This window comes from Rhinoderma darwinii, chromosome 4, assembly GCF_050947455.1.
Source record: "Rhinoderma darwinii isolate aRhiDar2 chromosome 4, aRhiDar2.hap1, whole genome shotgun sequence".
Classification (NCBI taxonomy): Eukaryota; Metazoa; Chordata; class Amphibia; order Anura; family Rhinodermatidae; genus Rhinoderma; species Rhinoderma darwinii.
Window position 1 is genome coordinate 47,043,867 of NC_134690.1, and position 21,725 is coordinate 47,065,591.

General features: G+C 42.2%; 1 protein-coding gene across 2 annotated transcripts in view; it reads left to right on the top strand.

The window, feature by feature from the left end:
- Nucleotides 1-21,725, top strand: part of NBAS (NBAS subunit of NRZ tethering complex) — a 655,156-nt gene that overhangs the window by 19,663 nt on the left and 613,768 nt on the right. For both annotated transcript variants that reach the window (XM_075861089.1, XM_075861091.1), the window contains exons 6-9: nucleotides 826-869; nucleotides 2,403-2,536; nucleotides 5,290-5,423; nucleotides 7,248-7,346. In XM_075861089.1, the coding sequence (XP_075717204.1) occupies nucleotides 826-869; nucleotides 2,403-2,536; nucleotides 5,290-5,423; nucleotides 7,248-7,346 (411 nt within the window). The remainder of the gene's footprint in view (nucleotides 1-825; nucleotides 870-2,402; nucleotides 2,537-5,289; nucleotides 5,424-7,247; nucleotides 7,347-21,725) is intronic.

Below are 21,725 nucleotides of genomic sequence, written 5' to 3' on the forward strand. Positions count from 1 at the left end.
TGTTGCCTAAGCAAGCATTCAGCCCATAGCTAGATCAAATGTATGGCTCGCTTAAAAGGGTTGTACAAAATTAGAAAAAGATGACTCATTTCTTCTAGAAAGAGTGCCACACCTGTCCACAGGTTGTATGTGGTACTGCAGCCCAACCCTATACTTTTCAATAGAATTGAGCTGCAATACCAGACACAACCTATTGAGGAATATGGCGCTGTTTTTAGAAAAAAAATCAGCCATGTTTTTCTAATCGTGTACGACTGTCCATGGCTATGTTTGTGGTAAACATTCAACATCTATGTCGGGAAAAATTTCTGGATGTAAATGCAGAACGTATCCATGAGCTGTAATGGGCCTGATGTAGGGCATACGTCAGGGCTCTACGTTTGGTGTATACATCGGGAGGTTTTTCCGGTGCTAAACAAAAAACGAGTATCAAAACCGGTGCACCGCAAAAAAAAACAGATTGCGTCTTTCATTTTCTCGAATAAATTAGAGCTGGAATCTAATTGGTTGCTTTGCACTTGCTCGGCTTTTCCTTTGCACCAGTTTTGTTAAATGTTCCCTATTGTATTTTTCCCTATCCCATTTCATAGGCAGTCGGACTGATTTGCATTAGGACGACACATATAGAATTAGAAATGTAACAATCTCACTTCTGATACGATTTATTTTCCCCTCATTATTTTTGAGACTCGGGATTATTTCACCGGTTTCCTCTCATCACTGACGGATACACATCTTGGGTGTATGTTTGCAAAAAATCCATCGCTCTTTTCTAGTTAGCGAGATTGAATTTCCCTTTTCTATTCTATTTCTTCGGCAATCCAGGTCTGCAAAAGATGACTTTGGCTCGGTTATAGGAAAATGTCAAGGTGAGTGATTATACAGTATGTACACGCGGTGCTCAATCTTTTCTACTCTTTTATTATTATATTTGCAGCGAAAGATAAATCCTCCCTTTTAGGGACACGCATGGGACAGATTTGCTGCCAGTGGAATAAAAATCTGCAACGAATGGCAAATGCTGCATTTTTTGCTGCAGAATAGTTGTGTATCCGCAGCAGAAATTGCAACTAGAAGAAAAAAAAACAACAAACTCTTTTCCACTTTAAAATAAATAGACCGTACTCGCCTTCTCTGGCGCTGCCCTTATACCATTGGCTGGTCTGTGTTGAACTGACCTCCTTGAATGATGTCTCGTCCCCGGTGATGCTGCAGCGGTCACATGGGGCAAAACGTCATCCCCAGGAGGGTCAGTTCGATACGAACGAGCCCGAGGGACAGGGATGCGTTGCTACAGCAGCGAGAGGAGTTTTTTGTGTTTTTTTTTTTTTTTGTTTTTTTTAATTTGAAAATGGAATTTTTGTAATGGAATTTTTTTGCTGCGGATACGCAGCTATACCGCAGCAAAAACGCAACATTTCCCATTTTTAAAAAAAAATCTGCAACACATCGGCAACCATCCTGCAGCGTAAATTGACAAGCTGCAGATTAAAAATATCCACACAGCCCTTCAATTTCTTCAAAAATTTTCCACAGCGTGTGGATAGGATTTTTTAAATCTTATCCACTTTTCTGCTACTGTAATACTCTTTAGATTATTGCACCTGTAAATCCAGATGGATAATCTGCAGCAATTACGCTACATGTGAACATACCCTTAAAGGAGCACTCCAGGCAATACTGATTCTGTGTGATGCCTAGTGTAGGTACTGAGGGGGCGGAGCGCATTCAATTTCCATTCCCTTGCTATTGTATGTATGTGTGACCTGTTCAGCTCCCTGCATAGATATCAGTGGAGACTCTTAGCGGTTGGACCCCCACCAGTCTGAGGCCCCCTTGACAGGGCCGTAGCAATAATCATGATCCGTTATTATGGGCGCGGACAGTCAGCCACGTTTGCAGGCCGTGCTCCAATTATAAAGTATGTGAGCACGGTCCATAAAATCATATAGGACACGTCCTATTTTTTACGGATGCTTTCTACGGCAGTAATTATACGCCAAGGTGTCCATTGGCCATAGAAATGAATGGATCAGTCTTTTGATAGACCATTATGGTTCATAATTGCGGATCAAAATTACGGTTGCGTGCATGGGTTCTAACATTTATCCCCTAGAGAATAAAGAAGGTAGACCGCCCTCAGAAGGTGAAGATAAATCACCAGCGGTTTGTTCCAGGGTGATTTTATCTTCACCTTCTGAGTGCTACCTACCTTCTTTATTCTCTTGTATACCCCGGTTTGGCGCGCACCATACGATTCAAAGGGATTACGAGGAGTTCTGTTCCCATCTCTACTTTTTCTAACATTTATCTCCTATCCGGTTGGGAGGTGGTAACTGTTTTTGGCTGGAATTACCCTTTAAAGAAAATGTTGAAAATATATATTTTTTTATTTTATTCAGTTCCTAAAGACCCCAACCCTCAATGGAGACGTGTGGCGTGGAGTCACGACTGCACCTTGGTGGCTTATGCCGAGAGCACTGGGACTGTTCGACTCTTTGATCTGATTGGCAGTGAAATTTTTGTCATCCCTCCGGTATTTGAATCTTTATTGATTTTTCGCACAACACTTATTGGCATGGGGTAGAAGTCCAAAAAGGAATTCATGATCAAGGGATCATAACTGCACAGGCAGCAGGTCCGCCGCGTCTGATCCCGGTCTGAGTACAATATGTGGCAAAGTTTCTTTTGTGAGAGAGAGAAAATAAAAGATGAAAGCCGAGCTGCTCTTTCAAGGCTCGGAACAGAACTAAACGCAAGAACTCCGTCTTTTTATGTGCATTTTTTTCTCTTTTGCCTGAATTAGTCTATAAAAGAGGCCACTACTTGTTGGGATCGGCATTGAAGTGCATTGGGTATATTTTTGTTGAATTTATACAAATTACATTAACCCAGTATTTAGGAAAAGTTGGTAAAAGAAAAGATGGTCTTCATATTTTTCGTGTTAAAACTCTGTCCTTGAGCTGCGATTTCGGAGATCGCCTTTTCAGATTTGAGGGTATTCAAATGGGTTGTCCTGCACTAGAAAAAACGGAAAAGGTACCGCGTTAGGTCAATGGGTGGTGTCTGGTATCGAAGTGACTGAGGCTGAGCTGCAATACCAGATGCCATACCTGGGAGAAAAGCAGGACAGTTTTTCTAATTCTGGACAACCCCTTTAAGTGTTGCTCTACCGAGCTCCTGCATGGACAGGACACTTTCTTTACAGAAGGGGGGACTTTGCATGATGCCCAGGATGCTTTTTCGCCTTTAAGGGATGGTCTACGAATCCCAAATACAAAATAAATCAATGGAGGAGGAACAGCATTTATTATAATTGTCTTTTATTGTGCCCAAAATCGCATACAGACCTGCAATATTTCCACCCTTACAATACTTGTCTTTCTCAAGATCGATCTATTGTAAGGGCTGAAATGTTGGTGTTCTGTACGCGGTTTTTGGACACGATAAGACAATTTATAGTGAATGCTGACGCTCCTCCATTCGTTAGGATATATACATTGTTTTTTTTTACGGAAGAACCACATATACCCTGAATCGCCAATTTATTAGAGAGACTGTCACTTTCACGGTTGGAGTTCCCCTGTATGGGAATTAGACACGTGACTCCGGAGTTCAGCATCGGTGGTTGACTAGCCGGTGGTCAGTTTAAAAAAAAAACAAAAACTACTTTCTGGGGTTTTTCTGTGCAACAGTATTAAGAGTATACGGAGAATGGTGGGATCAAGGAAAAACATCCAGTGAAAGGGGATCCTGTGGATGTCAAAATTTATCGACGAAAGGGGTCAGAGGAAGATGTCCAGAATCGTTCTGACGTACAGGCGGTGAACCATGAAGTAAATTGCAGTGAAAGACCACGCTGGTGCTCCAACTAACGTATCCGCGCGCACAACTCGTCGTTCCTCATCACTGATGGGCTATAATAGCAGACAACCAGTTTGAGTGTCTTTCCAGTCTGTGGGAAACCGAAAACAGGACTCCAGTGGGTAAAAGAGGGCAAAAATGAGATCACTGAGCAAAATCACCGCCTGGGCAGATAAATCCAGATTTCTGTGGCACCATGTTGATGAGGGGGTCAGAATTTGGCGCAAGCAGCATGAATCGATAAACCCTTCCTGTCAGGTGTGAACAATTCAGACTGATGGAGGTGGAGTAATGGTGTGGGGAATGTTTTCTTGGCAAGCCCTTAGTCCTCTCATATCTTTTGAATGGATGTTTGAAAAGTGGGGCTTACATAAACATTGTGGCCGACCAAGTTCATCCCTTCAAGGCAGCTGCTTACCCGAAGGCAGAAGGAAACTTTAGGGGCAAATGTGAGAAGATATCCTGTCCACGTGGAGCAATATTCCTGCAGAAAGATTTCAACACCTAGTGGAATTTATGCCACAGCGAATGGCTGCGGTTCTGAAGGCCAATGAAGGTCCAACACGCTACCAGATGGGGGTCTCCAATAAAGTGGCCATTCGGTGTACTCAGCGGGGATTGGCTACATATGAACATGACCACTGACCAGCCATTGGAGGCCATTTGGTTCAAATGAATCCCAAAAAGAAAAAGGATAGGTCAGTCCTTTTTTTACTTGTCTAGGTTTTTGCTGCTTCTGGTTTTAGTTACCAAAAAAACCAAAACCAAAAATATAGAAAATATTCCAAGTGGCACTGTGTGAACATGGCTCACACAGGATGATTGTATTGCGGTATTTTACCATAGTGGCCAGATGTGGTGACGTGAGTCAATGTTTTTTTTAAAATTTCTATTCTTCACGTAATGCACTGTGTTTTTTTTTTTTTTATAGTTCTAGAACATTTTGCATATATTATTTTTTAACGGTCTGATGTCTTTTTCCTCATTGCTTTCAGTGGGGAAAAAATATTATGTAACAAAGCGTAGGCAGTTTTTCCATGTGATATCACACATGGCTTCAGCAGGAACACTTCTAGGCCCCCAGAATATTTTTTTTATATGCACTAGTGCTGTTCTATATGTGAAAGGGTTTTGGTTGCTTTTTAGTTTGAGAATTTAGGGTGATTTTCCCCTAAGCTGGGGTTCTTTTTCAGACTTGTCAAATAAGCCATTAGGTTCATTAACATTCATAACAGTAACATATATATTTTTACATGAAAATCTAATATTTTGCCAAGAAATGGTTTCATGTTCTAGTTCAGCAACTTCATTGGTCTGCAAAGTGGAAAATAGATTTTTGGTTTCGTCTTTAAATACATACGGCTAATGAGAATTGATCTAGAAATAAATAGGCCTGACTCAGGTTCTTTCTTTTCACATCTACAGCAAACCAGCTTCCCCGGGGACCTGAGTTATGCTATTGCTGGTCTGATCTTCATGGAGTATAAAGCGAGCACACAGTGGTCAGCTGAACTTCTAGTCATCAATTACCGGGGGCAGCTGAAAAGTTATCTAGTGAGGTAACTTTCTTACATTGTTTCTCCCACTTGTATTCCTTTATTCTGTTTACGTTGATTTTTTTTATATTTGATATTTTTTGTTCTTTTTCTTATGTTATGCTGCTGTATAAACATCTATGTTGGGCATGGCATGAGTCTCTACTTATCTGATTAGTTAGCCTTTTCAGCTAGATGTCCGTTTGTATCATGGCAGACTGTTTCAGTGGTCAGATGATGACCAGCTTTTTTTTTTTCCTTTTTTTTTTTTTTTATTTATTTATTTTTTTCATATAATTTTTTTATTATGGTTGAATTACATCAAAATGTTCCTTACTACATAGCAAAAAAACATGTTCCAAGTTAATATTATATTAAACAAAGTATTGTGTAGTACAGACACTATCCCAAAAGGGGTTCAAATAAATAATACTGAAAAATTAACAGTCACCCACTAAAACCCTAGAAAATATTGCGTGGGGAGAGAGAGAGAAAAAACAAACCCAAAAAAACTTATTTTTTTTTTCAGATGATGACCTGCTTGACCGCATTTACTAGCATGTCTTTGAAGAGTTTCATTACTAAGCATGATTTTTTTTTTTTATGTTCTTATACATGTAATCTTGATCTAATTTCGAAACATTGGCTCCAATATGGTAGGGCATATGGTCCGGTTTATGCACGGATTAGTCATGGTCATAGTCGCAGTATTTGTGCACTACTTTTGGTGGGACATTTAAAACGGTCTGCTGATTGTAAGCCTCACGGTTAATAAACTGCCTATATATACCAGTCAAACCTATGCCGTTTATTGTGTCATACGTATGGGTAGGGCTGGGCAGTTATGAACTAAATCTAAATCACGATTAATTGAACATGTAACCTCGATTACGATTAATTAGCCTACACCCATTTTGCATACCACACCCCCTAATTTGCATGCTACGCCATTGAATTAATATCCCCTGAGCCTGCTCTATACTACTGTATATAAAATACCCCCTGACACTGCACCCACTCAGTATATTGCCCCATAGTGCTCACCACACATTATAATGCCCCTATATCTGCCTGAGACACAGTATAATGCCCCTCATAGCTGCCCCCACAGAGTATAATGCCCCCATAACTGTCCCCCACAGAGTATAATGCCCCCATAACTGTCCCCCACACAGTATAATGCCCCCATAACTGTCCCCCCACAGAGTATAATGCCCCCATAACTGTCCCCCACAGAGTATAATGCCCCCATAACTGTCCTCCACACTGTATAATGCCCCCATAACTGTCCTCCACACAGTATAATGCCCCCATAACTGTCCCCCACACAGTATAATGCCCCCATAACTGTCCTCCACACAGTATAATGCCCCTATAACTATCTTCCACGCTATATAATGCCTCCACAGCTGCCAATAGTGGCTGATAAAAATAATTGACATACTCTCCTAACCCTGTTCCAATGACGAGTGGAGGAGATCCCTCTGTTTTGTGCGGCGCAGACAGGCGCGATGGTCCCTGCCTCACGTCCAGCCATACTTCGTGAATGGTAGAGCAGGGACCAGACAGTCCCCTGCTCTACTATTGGATTCAGCCGAAGGCCTGGGCTACACAGACTTTTTGTAGCGCTACTGATTTTATTTTAACTCTTGAGTGACCGCTGCAGTTCAAAGGAATATATTGAGTTGTATACAATCTTGTAGCACTACACAGATATATATATATATATATATATATATATATATATCCAATCCTGCTGGGTAGTGAGAGCATTATAAAGTATGTAGTATTTTAATAGTAATTTTTACGTTTGTTCAACGTTTTCTGTATTTATTTTTCCGTTCACAGCGTTGGCGCCAATCAGAGCTATCAAGAGAGCCACGGTTTTAACTTTGGATGTCATTATTCCCAGGGGATTTCTTCTGTCATTTATCTCCCTGGCCACAGGTAGGTTCTTTGGATGTCATGTCCACTGCGCTGTAGATCACTTCCAGGGGTTGTCTGTCTTGGTTTTAGTTGACTGACTGGCTCGATTTAATGGACCAAAACATTTTTTTTTCCCTCAATGATCTGTTTTTAATATGATCTCAATGATCTGTTACAATATGTAATCGTAAATGTGTTCGCCGACCTTGAAAGAAACAATGTGAATAAGATTGTAAGGATTATACAACAAGCTGGGTCCTCACCTTCTGTCTTTCGGAGATGTGGCACCCTTCTGCCCGCTTGCTTTGACTTTAGGTTATAAGCTTGTATTGTAACAGGTACTGGAGGAACGCCTGCCGTAACAAACCTGAATTAACCGGTAAAATTACAAATGCTAATGGTTCCTGCAGCCGACAACCTGAAGATATCTGGAGAATGTGGATTGGCTAGGATGGGTTTATTCCGCTCTGTTGTTGGCTGTTCTTGGGCTTGATGAATTAGAGACTGTAAATAGGAGTACATTTTCCAATGGCACCTATGCGTGCTGGGTGCCATAGGCCGACATGTCATCAAGGTTGCCTGATCAAAAAAAAAAATTGTCTGTGTCCGCATCGGGTTTTGCCTCATGACAAAGTCAGTCGTGTGCATAGAGGCACATGGAGTCTCTGCGGGTCTGTAATACTTCTAGAAGAGAATACCTCCATAATACAACACTCTATGGAACATGGCGCTCATGCCGAATCCAACTAAAAAAAAAATCTGCGTGCCTGCATGTGAAATCGGGATACGGTGGTCCCCATACACTTCTGTGGGTGCTGTATGACAGCTCTGTACAACAAACAGTCTGTGCGTCGGTCCTAAATGTAAGTCCTTGAGTTGTCATTTTCTGTTGAATTGTAAAATCGAATTCTTTCTAGCCAATTTGTCATTCTATTTATTTCTGGGAAAGCTGAAGGACAAATAACATGGCCGCCCTTACAAATGGCTGAAGAGCAAATCTGCAAATGCCGGTCTGGTATCTTGGGAAGCCGAATGATTCACTGTTTGAGAACCGTAATGGTGGCTATATTTTAGCCCAGCTTTTCCCTATAGGGAAAAGACTGAATACAATTTTTAAAAAAATTAACCATCCAGAATAGCAGATCTACCTACGAGGGCTCCAGGCAAGAAATATCTCTTTGGGCGCCTTTGATTTCTAAATCTAACAATGTAGGCGCCAAATAATTTTTTGGTCGCCAAATTAAGAAAAACAAACAAATTATTGTATGTAACATAAAGAAAATTTATGCTTGACTTACAGTCTGACCTGCGGCAGCGTTTACACTAGATCGTGGACTGATTACTGGCAGCGTTTACTCTAGACTCGATTAACCAGCGGTAACCTTTTTATACTGAACTGTGGACTGACCGTGACCGGTATCAGCATCAGCATTTACACTAGACTGTGGAGTGACCGGCGGCAGCATTATTTAGGCCTCATGCACACGACCGTAGCCATGTGCACAGCCGTGATTTTCTGGTCGGCCGGGGGCGGAGTGTCACCTGCGAGCCGCCCGCAAATCGCGGGCCTCGCACGTAGCTGCAACTATTATTTGCTATGAGTCTGGACCGCAGAACACGGCGTAATAAGACATGCCAGTTCTATCTGCGGACCGGGCTTCTGGGCCATGCACGGAGCGTGGAAACCACGGTCGTGTGCATGGCCCCATAGTAATGAATGGGGCGGCCATTCTCCAGTGGATTTTCAGGGGAATTTCGGCCGCAAAAGCACGTTCGTGTGCATGGAGCCTTACACTACACTACACTACACTACACTACACTGGACTGATCGGCGGCAGCATTTACACTAGACTGTGGACTGATCTGCGGCAGCATTTACCCTAGATTGTGGACTGATCGGCGGCAGCATTTACACTAGACTGTGGACTGATCTGCGGCAGCATTTACCCTAGATTGTGGACTGATCGGCGGCAGCATTTACACTAGACTGTGGACTGATCTGCGGCAGCATTTACCCTAGATTGTGGACTGATCGGCGGCAGCATTTACACTACACTGGACGGATCTATGGCAGCGTTTACGCTCGACTGTGGACTGAATGACTGACTAAAGTGTTTACAGAAAACAATAGTCCACATTAATCATTGTATTTGCTACTTTTTGTTGCCACATTTTTCGCTAAAATAGTTTCTGCTGTGCGACTAATTTATGAACCATTTGCACCAAAATTTAGCTCCATTTGCGCCATTCATGTCCGTTTCTAAAACTGGAGTGAAAAGTGGGTGTGGCTTACTACTTGGCCGGGATTTAGACACATTTATGAAATGCGCAAATAATAAAAAAAAAAATTGCATCTCTACCCCATTTTAATAGCCATGTGGAGTCCTGACTATTTATACATCGCCTGCTCCAGAACTATATGGAGTCGCCATCATGCAGTCGGCAAAGCTTGGTAACCACCTCTAATAGGGGCCATATTGGGTGTCACTCCGCTTTCCCAAAAACAGATGAAGCTAAGAAATACTTCTCAATAGAACAGAAGATGAATGGGGATTAACATTTTCTTTTTTTACTGGCCAAATCTCTTTAAGACTCCAGGTTTTGTTCCATATTTCAGTTTACCGTCTTAAACCTCCGCCTCCTTCGCAGCACCTCGTAAATAGCGCTTCATTTTGTTTTGCGTCTGTGGAAATCTTTAATCATCACAAATAGCCGTCTTCTCACGAAGAGCTTTAGGAACCAGTGAAGCAATAGCTCCATTAATCTTCATAGAGGCCCTCGTGCTTCCCTCGTTTTCAGGATCTGTATAAAAAAAAAAAGCGCTTTTTGTTTTTCTCTATGTGCTGCCATAATGAATTTTACTTCAGCCTTGAGAGAACGGGTTTTAGTTTGTTTTTTTTTTAAACCTTAACTTCATATGGCAGCTCCATTCCAGCTGTCAGGGAATCTCATCCATCCTGATAAGGGCCTTTTTAAATTATACATCTGCTCTACTAATGTGATGGCTTTTCTGGTAAAAAAAAAAAAAAGTTACCGATGCAGCGGCGTGATGTCGCAGCAGGTTCTTGGATGTCTGGTTGTCATGGATACCAATCAACTTTGCAGCATTGTGTAGTTTTGATGGCAAAATTCAGCCGATGCTCCCCTACAGCAACACTCGAAATGCGTCTGTAATTGAGACCTTCGCCTGTCACAGCCGCAGGTTTTGTGTTTGTTCCTCTTCGATGTCTCTTGAAAGGTTCTTTTGAGTGTGACGCAGACCCTTCAGTAGCACAATAACACACGTAGTTAGATATTCGACTAGAGCGCGTCTTGATTTTGATGGAAAAGGTTATCCGGCAGCATGCAGTCCTCCGTCACAGGTCAGATGCGTTTCATTGTGAGCACGGAGCCATCACTATGTATTTAGGGTGTTCACAGCTTTGCATCTGTTTTAGGTTTGAAGCAAATTTAAGAAGATTTTTAACTCTTGTATTCTTTTTGTTTACTGGTGCGTTAATCAAACAATGAAAACTTTGATTAGAAAAAATTGTCACCGTTTAAAAGGGTTTCCTCCACCAAAGATATTTATTGTATTTCCACAGGAAATGTAATACGTTTCTGATAGGTGGGGGTCTCATGACCGCCTTTCCGCCAAGTGAGTAGTCCACAGGCCATTGCGTCGAGGCGGTGGCCGTACATGTTTATGATACCGTCCATGGGAGATCTGGAAAAGCTTGGACATGTTACCGCAGCGTTGAATTTTTTTTTAATCACATCAGACATGATACTAGTGGATAGGGACAGAGGTATAGCGGGACCACCACCCATCCTGAGAATGAAGAGACTGCTTTTAGTGCTGTGTCCCCTTCAATTCTTGTCCTGCTTAGCAGCACTTTCAGCTACCGCTGTATAGAACCGCGCACTGTGGGCCCTTGCAGGGTCGGTGGCCATCATATATATATATATATATATATATATATATATATATATATAGATAATGGCCACCGACCCGGAAAGGGCCCACAGTGCGCGGTTCTATACACTTAGATGTGATCGATAACAGGTGGATCTTGACCCGCTGTCACTGAACCCGTGTCTGACTTATATATATATATATATAAGTCAGACACGGGTTCAGTGACAGCGGGTCAAGATCCACCTGTTATCGATCACATCCGAGTTCTGAACTTAGATGTGATCGATAACAGCTGGATCCGGCGTCTGAGACACGCAGGAGCGGCTGTCACTGAACCCGTCAGTGCCGCTGACCTGACTGATACAGGTTTCAGCGCACGATACAGCTGCTCTGTATACAGGATACAAAGCAGCTGTATCTCAAAAAGTAACAATATTTTTTAATAAAAAGTAATTACAAAGTTGCACCAAACACACGGATACTGTTTTATTTTTTTTTAAAATAATTGTTTTCAAAGATGAACTTAGACTTTAAAATGTGCATTACAATGCATCACTAAAAGTCTGACCCAAGCAGAGCCTCCGACAACACCACCTAAAAATGAAGTTAAAGATGTGCAGAGTTTATACATGTCACTTATACATATATCTACATTCAATATCTTCACATATTCACCAGAACTGACGAGATCAAAAAATCTCCACCATCCAGATGTCGGTAAACATCCGAGTCACATAGTCGTCAAATGGACTGCATACATTAGTATGAAAATAAAACCCTAAATGTGAACCTCAGAGAACATATACCCCCTCTGACTACTAAGAGGGTTCATAACATGAAGAATAGTTCCTGTATCTATCCCCTGGGGTCACTGGAAGACTGCACAGGGTCTTACTGCTAACACTTGCTTCGCCCAGCCATACTTTTCCCCATGCAGGGTAAATGTACTATTGCAAGGCGGCCATTCTAATGTAAGGCTGTGCATGTAATACATGGTCGGGCTGAGCCCCCCAGAGCAGGATCCACTATTTGTCAGCGGCACTCCACTGTGGCTCATAGAGGGGGCGCCCTCTACTTCGCTGTCCCTATGCATTCAATGAATTCTAACAGATAGTCCAGACTTTTTCTTTAATATTTTTGCCATCATTTTATTTTTGTATTTTTTTTTATTGTTACGTGTAGAAGCTTAGTGCCAAATTGTATTCTATCAAGCATCTATAGAAGTATTTGGGGATGCGTCATGGTTTTGCGAGCATCCATTCCATTCACCCCCAGGGGTACTCCATTATTATGAGTTTTAACTGAATATGTTGTGTTATCTGGTGTAGCGACGCTCCTTCTGTAAATACAAAAGAAAAAAAATGACCAATTACCATATGAAATTCATGAGCTTTAAATATTTAAAGTGCACTTATCATCCATCAGGCAACTTTACAGCCACATCCTCTAAAATGTGGGTTTTTTTTTTTTTGTTTTTTTTAGCCCTTTACAGAGATTTCAGAATTTCTTTGTTGCAGTAAAATGAATTTGTAAGAAATGATGCCTGGTAATAAAGTTGACCGCACTCTAATTGAACTTCGAAGTTTGCTTACGCTCCCCCTCCCCCTCCTTTCTAATGCAGGGTTCCTCTAAAAAGCATTTTTGTATCAAGGCTGCACATACAATTTTATTATTATTTTGTACTTATTCACTCTACAAGGTTAGATTTTTATTTTTAACTAAACTTTTTTTCATACATGATTTTGCTTAAATGTTACAATATTTTTATTTATTTTTTTGTAATTTTTTTTTTGGTGACATTTCATACAATAAATATTCTACCAAACGCTATTCATCTTTCTCAGGTTTAGAAAACTCATGTTCAAATACCCTATTACGGAGTTCTAAGTTACTAGATGGGGTCCTCCTTTCATTATCTTAATTTTTTGAACAGAGAGCAGCTGCATAGTGTCTCTCCCTGGAGGACCCGTACTATGTAATGCTTCGTATACCCTGTGGTGGTGCTGCAGGGTTCCCTCACACATCATCATGATAAACTTTGATCTGCTTATTAGGGGACCCTTCTAACAAAAAGGGATTGCTCAAAGTGGACAACCCCCTTAGGACCAGTTCACACAGGTTTTTTTTACAAGTTTTTTGACCCGTAAACCGCGTCGGAAAACGCCTCCCATTGATTTCAATGGGAGGCGGAGGTTTTTTTTTCCCATGAGCGGTAAAACCGGCTCGCAGGAAAAAGAAGCGACATGTCCTATCTTTAGGCGTTTACCTCTCTGACCTCCCATTGACATCATTGGGAGGCAGATAAAGCTTTTTTTGCGGCGCTCAATAGCCGCGGGCGAAAAATGCAGCGAACAACGTGGCAAACGGCGAGCAGGCATATCAAAATCTGCCTCAAAGTTCCAGACAGAATTTTGAGCTAGAATTTTCTGCCTGCAAAAAAAACTCTGTGTGAACAGGGCCTTAAAGTTTTGTCTGTGTTTCAGAGTATACAAACTTTATATCTTTCTTTTCCTGCAGGTAAGTCAGCTAGATATAATTTCTGCTTTTACTTTTAATAGTTTAATAAAAGCTAGATACTTCCTCCCTCAATGAGGTCACTACGGAACTACACATTCCAGCAGTCCTTGCTATATAACTTACAATAAGTCTGGCAGCTGTTATGGGCTATAAATGGGGATGTAGGCTACTTCTTGTCATGGAAAATTAAGGCAAGAGAAGTCCGAAGTGCAACCAGCTGAGCTTACAAGACTGCCCATAAAGATTCAGGAGCACATTCAATTTTTCATTTTTGCTTGGACATATAATTTTCAGGAAAATGAACTTAGAACTCAATCTTAAAAAAATGACTCCTTTTAGTCAGTCTACAAGTGACCAGTTGTAGTTAATAAGCACCTATAACCATGATTGATCTCTTTCTGGTCCTCTTTAATATAAGGAATTGATAAGATGCTCCTACCCTTTTCAGAAGCTTCCTGTTTTATATAACCTAGAACTATAGGAGAGAGAAGAAGGGAAGAACATGGATGCCCCTTTGAGACACTTGTTTTTTGTTTGTTTCTTTTCTTCTTCATTTCAATATAGAGCAGGGTCAAGGGAAAGTGGGATATAATTTATTACTGTTGCTTATATAGCGCCAACCTATTCCGCATCACTTTACAGTCCTCATCACTCACTGTCCCCAGTTAGGCTCGCAATCTAAATTCCCTTTCTATGTTTTTGGAGAGAGGGAGGAAACGAGAGGAAAACCGTGCAAACTTGGGAAGAATATATAAACTCCATGCAGATGTTGCCCAGGTCCCCAGCATGGTCAGTGTTTTATTTTTAGTGCCCCTAACTTTTTTTTCCGAAAGATTCCTGCGGCCAGTTATTTTTCTATCTTTTCTCTAAAACGTAACACACAATATTAATGGCCGATATTGTTCTATCCTTTTAAATACTCACAACTATGTTTTAGGATAGGTCACTGGTATTTCAACATATCCGCCCATAAGACACTAATCACAACGCGTTTTTTTGTGTACGGGAGATATACCCAGCGTATGCGCTGAATCTATCCGTAGTGTATGGACCCGATGGATGCCAAAACTGTTCTTATGGCATCTAGATTGCCGGTATACATTGGTATCATTTTTATTTTACTGTATTGGAAAGCATAGTCTGCTGAGTTATCCTATACAGCGGGCCACTGCAAAAAAGGTATGCCATGTGGTATAATCCTTTATCATGGGGGCCTATTTATGGCAAACGTTGGACCTTTTCGTTCAGTGCATGCGTCTGAAGATTTTCCCGACGTATATGCTGAACGTAAATGGAAAGTGTGATGTGAACAGAACCAACGAGATCACTGTTTTGCTGACCGTACATAGTCCAATGGGGAGGGAGATTCTATAGAGGAACCAATCCGTGAATTTTTAGTATCCTAGGATTTTTCTATCATGAGCAGGTTCTTTTCTTCTTTTATCAATGGCCCATAGGTTTTCTGAGGAGGGAAAGTGCTGCCTGTCATCATTAAATGAGTGATATATACTGTATGAATACATGATACATCCCCAGCATGTCCTATAATGATTGTCTAGAAATCACTTATGGAATCGTCTTTCATGAAGAATGGAGGGGTGGCGTTTTATGTTGCCTGATTGCAAATGCAGTATATTTTAATAATTCTACCAGCTAACCTAACTATAGCTTTGCCTAGAGACATAATGATGAGGCGCCGATACAGGGACGCAGCCAAAAATGTATCCTCAGGGTTCCTTGAGCTACCGGCTGCCGCCACACTGCTCCATCGCCCGGCAAATTCCCAGTCCCTCTATTGAATTTACGCTGTCCTTCTGCCCTTATCTAATAAGATGTGGAGGGTGAGGAGGACAAACATGGGTGCGCAGCGACGGAACTGCCCCTTCTCACTCCTGTAAGGCTCCTTTTCTGCTCTGCTGATTGGCTGTCCGTGTGCTGTGCCCAGGGGCCGATTCATAAATAAAATTTAGGTGGATGGGGGTGGAAAAACGCAAACAATCAGCCACATAACTAGTAAATGGGGGCAGCGGAGACATCAAACCCCAAAATTCAGACCTCATGCTTACAGCTTTCTGGTCTGTATGCAGTCCTATATGAAGACTTTTCTTCTTTCTGGGACTTGCATTTACATGGACTGCTACAATTGTAGTTCTGACCGTGCTGAACACCCCTTGTCACAAAAAATAGCAATATACTGTGAGTATAGCATCTGTGTATGGATAAGAAAGGTCCCCATTGTGCTCTAGAAATCAATTTCCTGTCCCTTTAATCCCATCAAGCAGCATAGGACAACGCCAATGAATAGCCAGCATAGATAACAGGCGTCGGGTGATGGCACCCGCTCCTTTAGGACTTAGAGCACCGGGTTCCCTCTCACCGGGCAATGCTTTTGTTTGCTGCTGAATAATTCACAATAATTCCTATTTTTTATTCTGAGGTTTACAAGCTATTACACAAGCTATAAAGAAATTAGTCAGACATTGACCTGTAATTCTAATCCGTCTGGGATTAGAGGATGAAACCTGCTTAATCGTACATTCGAAAGATGTAACCTATTCACGGTTTAATCTGGGCACAATGCAGCGACCGTTTTCTCTAACGTATCAAGCTTCGTTATCTTAATCCTCCTCTGCTAGAGGGGTGAAAGGAAATGTATTAGAGGGAAGAGTACCTTATTTATATAAATCCTATTGCATTAAAGGAATCCAGACTGGAAATTAATAAATAGAGGAGAGGGGGGGGGGGGGTTAGAAGTGGAAAGAATGCTACAAAATTGTTATCCACGGGTTATGCCATAAATGTCTGATAGATGTGGGTCCCGGCTCTAAGGTGGGAATACTCCTTTAACTATTTGTCACTGTTACTGAAAAGGAGACCTGGCACCAAAAACTTCTCTGTTTCCTCCTGGTCTTTCCCATCTTCAATTTGGGGCCTTTTCAGTGATCGTTCCTTAGCTAAGTGGGTTGAGCATTGCTTGCCTGGTCTCCATTGAAGGCAGTGCAATGCTCGGGTTTCTGCTATACAAACAGACAGACCATCTTAAGGGTCCTTTTACACCAGCCAATTTTGGCCATAAAAACGAGCGCCGATCAACGAGACATCAGTAATGTATGGGAACGATCGCTCGTTACTCCGATCGCTCGTCCCCATGCATTTTTAGGTCATCGGCGACATGTCAGGGACATGTGCTGCCGACAACGATAATGTTTCTTGCATCAATTATACGATCAGCCGATGAACAAGCGTTTATCAGCTGATCGTTTTCCTGTTTACACAGGGCAAAGATCGGAAACGAGCGTTCGTATGACCGCTCATTTGCCCAATCATTGATGTCGGCCCGAAAGAGCAAAATAGCTGTCAACCCAGAGCCTCGGCACGTAGAGGGAGGGAGCATAAGCTGCTGCCAGACACCGCTATCCCCTCCACCTCCCCTTTTTATATTTTATTTTTTAGGTTCAATTATGTTGCAGAACTGGTTCATGAAAGAGGTAGGGTATTCCTTCTGGATTTTTGAGGCAGATTTTGAAATGCAGTGGTTTTTTTTTTTTTTTTTTAAGGTGTTTTTTTAATATCAAACGAACACAATCGAATACAAACATCGACAGCTGAAAAACTATTCATCCGAGAGGCGCGCTTTTTCTGCCTCCCATTGATTTCAATGGCTGGTCAGAGTCGGAAACTGCTCCAAGAAAGGGCATCCCGCTTTGTTTTTTCCCTCGAGCAGTCAAAAACGGCGTGGGAAAGAAACAAACGCCTCTGCCTTTCATTGAAATCAACATGCGGCGATTTGGGGTGTTTTTTTGGCACCAGTTCCGGCACGGTTTCCGCATCCTAATCAATTCCCAAAAATGCTGTGTGAACTGACCCTTAGGCCTTATTCACACGAACGTGTGTGTATTGCGCGCGCAAAAAATGCTGCGTTTTGCACGGGTAGCAGTTCCGTGTGTCAGCAGTATTTGCATGCCTGCGTGATTTTCGCGCATATGGCATCGTTATGACACTGTTTTTATGTTCACAAACATAAAAGCAGGAGGTGCTTTTATGTTTTCATTCATTGATTTTACTACTGTAGCGTGAATTTCCCGCACCCATTGACTTGAATGGCTGCGTGATGCGCGAAAAACGGCCAAGTATAGGACATGTCGTGAGTTTTACTCAGCGGACATACGCAGCGTGAAAATCACGGACTGTCTGAACGGCCTCATTCACTAACATAGGCCCGTGCGACGCGTGTGATTTTCAAGCGTGTATCACGGACGTAATACACGTTCGTGTGAATAAGGCCTAAGGGTATTGTTTACACGCAGCTGAATTTGGCCCCCTGAACTTTTAGCGAATTTGTTGCAGATTTTCCGACACCAAATTTTGGTGCGGAAAGTCCGCAGCAAAAGACTGGCGCAGACAAGGGGATAGGATTGAGAAAAATCTCATCCACATGGTCTTGAACTTTTTCCATCAGGTCTGTATTGTACTGTATTTCTCTAGGCCTGGCTGACTTACCCAGTGTTTTATCTTATATATATTATTCATTTTTCTTCCTTTTTACTAGCATTTCCAAGATCTCTGCTTGTTGTCAGTGAATGGGAACGTTTTGTTTACATATGTAGAGATCTAGTCCTGCTCACAGATTTTATGAGTTTGTTACAATGTGTCAGAGTACAATAGGTTATCCCGTGTCGCAGATGTGCAATACTGTAATAGTGTGTGTGTGTGTGTGTGTGTGTGTGTGTGTGTGTATACATACATACATACATACATATTATTAATTTTCACAATTTTTATTGAACATTTTTTTTTATAATACAACAATCAGAAAAATCAAGTATAAATGGCACTCTGAGGATTGGTATACTGGTATACAGACATCACTTTGGGACACAGCCCGTGATGTGAATGTGATACAATATCGGGCAAATAAGTATTACAAAGGGCCACGCTTTGACTTTCCTGATAAGTCCAGGACAAGCGGAAGTCTTTGGCTGTCCAGGAATCCGTCAGAGTTGTGACTATCACAGGGCGACAATTGAGTACGAGACTACAAGATTACCCCTTTTCCTCCCCCTGCCCACTGGAATTCAAATTCCTCAACATTGAAATTGCAACACCAAGATAGACAAGCCATAAGATTATGCAAATCAAGGGAGTAGCAGTTGTCACAAAGATCTGCAAATGATCACATTTTCAAGCACCTCGCTCCAATCTGTGGCACGTGGGAGGCATAAAAGCCAGATTGAAAGCAAAGTTTTTAGCCACATGAAACCTCAAAAATCGGACGGTGCGATGACTCCTGCTCATCGACATGCCAGTTATCGCCACTTGTCACAAACAGAGGGACAGAGTCCTTGATCTGAGAGACCTTGGTTTATCACTCCGGCAGATTGCTGCGCGCCTATGCCTGAGATGTCAGCACTGTTCAATGCTGCGTGTCCCGGAGGTTGGAACAACAACGAACAGGAATGTCCGTAAGAAGAGCGCGGAGGCAAACTTCTTCACGATGGATCGTCTGATTGGAAGAATGGTGTATAGCGATCCATTCTGTACAAGTGAAATTTGAAATTGGACGTCACATCCCAAGCCTAATGGGTGTGTTTTGTAGTAGCTCTGTTGGCTTGGATGTGATTTATACAGGGGTATGTGTATATATAACTCACTTTATGCCATATTTATTTTATGCTTGATAAAGACTCATGCGGGGTCGAAACGTAGCACTATTGATATTGGGATGTGTTAAACACTTTTTTACTTTTGCCATACGGATGCTGTCCTCAAGTTTTTTGCTACATCCCAAGCCTAAGGCGGCAACCAGTTTCCACACATACCATCAGAAGGCGCTATTGGGCTTCGAGCCAGACGTCCAGCTACAGGTGTTCCATTGTTCATACGACCCCACTCTAAAATACTATAATGGTGCAGAGCAAGACTGCAATGGAGGCTGGAATGGAGGTCTATTCTCTGCAATGATGAGTCACACTTTTGTCTCGGACCAGCCAGAGATTGGTTTGGAGACAAGGTGGGCAACGCCATGAAGAGGCCTTCACAAGGGAACGTCACACCTGTCCTACTCCCGGGATTACGGTGTGGGGTGACATAATGCGGTAGCCGGACAGCTCTAGTTTTCATTTCGGGTGTGCTAACAGCTCGGCGTTACATTGATTTGGTTGTTGAACCAGTGGTACGGCCATTTCTCCAAAGTGTCCCAGAAGGCGTTTTTCAACAGGACAACGCCAGGCCGCATGCTGCTCGTGCTACTGTGAGCAGCCTGCATGGCCTAAACGTGCTACCATGGCCTGCAGCGTCTCCGGACTTGTCTCCCATCGAGCAAATCTGGTTGCGAAATTGATAGCATGCCAAGGCATGTAAGTGCGTGTATTTCTGCACGTGACGCTCCTACTCTATACTGAATATATATCAAGATCATTGGAATATTTTGTGCCCATTTTTTTTGTCACTTTCATATCATTAACATGTCTATCGATCCTGTAATCTCCACAATTCCAAAACTTTTCCTTCTTGTTGTTGCATTTTCATGTTTGTGTGTTTGTTTGTGTGTGTGTGTGTGTGTGTGTGTGTGTGTGTGTGTGTGTGTGTGCGCGCGCATTATTATGACCAGCAGCTAATATCCAGAGTATCCATGTACAGCACGGACAGCAGCTAGACGGCTGGAGTGACTCAATAAGGTACTGGTCGGTGGTCTCCGGTATCTGGCGCCGTGCTGACTGCAGTGCATCCCACATTGGCTGGAGGGTGCGTGAGGGAGGATCCATAGAGTGAACAAGACAATCAAGGTGGTCCCACAGATGCTCAATTGGGTTAAAGCCTGGCGAGTTAGGGGGCCGGGGAAGTACTTGGAAGTCTTGGTCGTGCTCTTCCAGCCACTGTCAGAGACATTTCTAGCCGTGTGACATGTCGCATTGTCTTGCTGGAAGATTCCATCTGCCCCAGCGAAGACAAACAGCATGTATGGGTGGACGTGATCTGCAATGATGGATTCATACCCAAATCGGTTCCACATGGATGAGTGGGCCAGAGAATGCCATAAAAACATTCCCCAGACCATAACACTGCCACCACCGGCTTGTGTTCTTCCAGCAATGGTTGCATGGTGTTTGTTCTCTGATGTCTCTCGCCTGTAACACCAATGTCCATCCGTTCGATAAAGCAGAAAGCGTGACTCATCGGAGAAGGCAACCCTTTGTCAATCATTGGCGGTCCAATTCCGATACTGGCGTGCAAATGGAAGCTTTTTTTTTACGATGCACCTTTGTTGGCATAGGAGCCGTGACCATCCGTCTGTTTCGGACCTCAGAAAGGTAGCTTACCCATAGGTGCAGCGTGATCCGTGTGCCCAATATAGATCCCTGACACGCGTTTCACGTAAATCGCATGGGAACCCTTGAAAAAGCGACTTGTGCGTTGGGGCGCTATATTGGGCATACGGATCACGCTGCGCCTATGGGTAAGCTACCTTGCTGAGGGTATTTATTAAATTTAGTCGTTTAGATGCATTTTTCATAGGACATTCCTTTGATAGTGGAGGTGGACTGTTTTTGTACTGCTCGCTTGTGCCCTTCTCTGCGGACAGGTGTGTATATATATTTGCTCATTACGTTTTTTTGGTGAGTTACTACATGTTGGTACATATATTAATGTCTGGTTATTAGATTCTTATACATTTAATAACCATGCTTTAGACAATTACCTCATTCTCATCTGTGTATATGATCATTGTTTTCAATTTCATTGATGACCACACAGTATTATGTGTTGTATGTACCACTTTGACAATAATACAACTTTTCCTGTATAGCCCATACGTAGTTCAATTGGGTGGGATCCTCTATGTATTTTATTCTCCATGTTTCTCAATAAAATTTGAAATTTTTCATATTTATATAAAATAGTGCATGACTCCTTGTCCTTTTGTATATACAGGTTCTTCTCAATTTATTAGAATATCAACAAAAAGTTTATTTCAGTAATTCAAT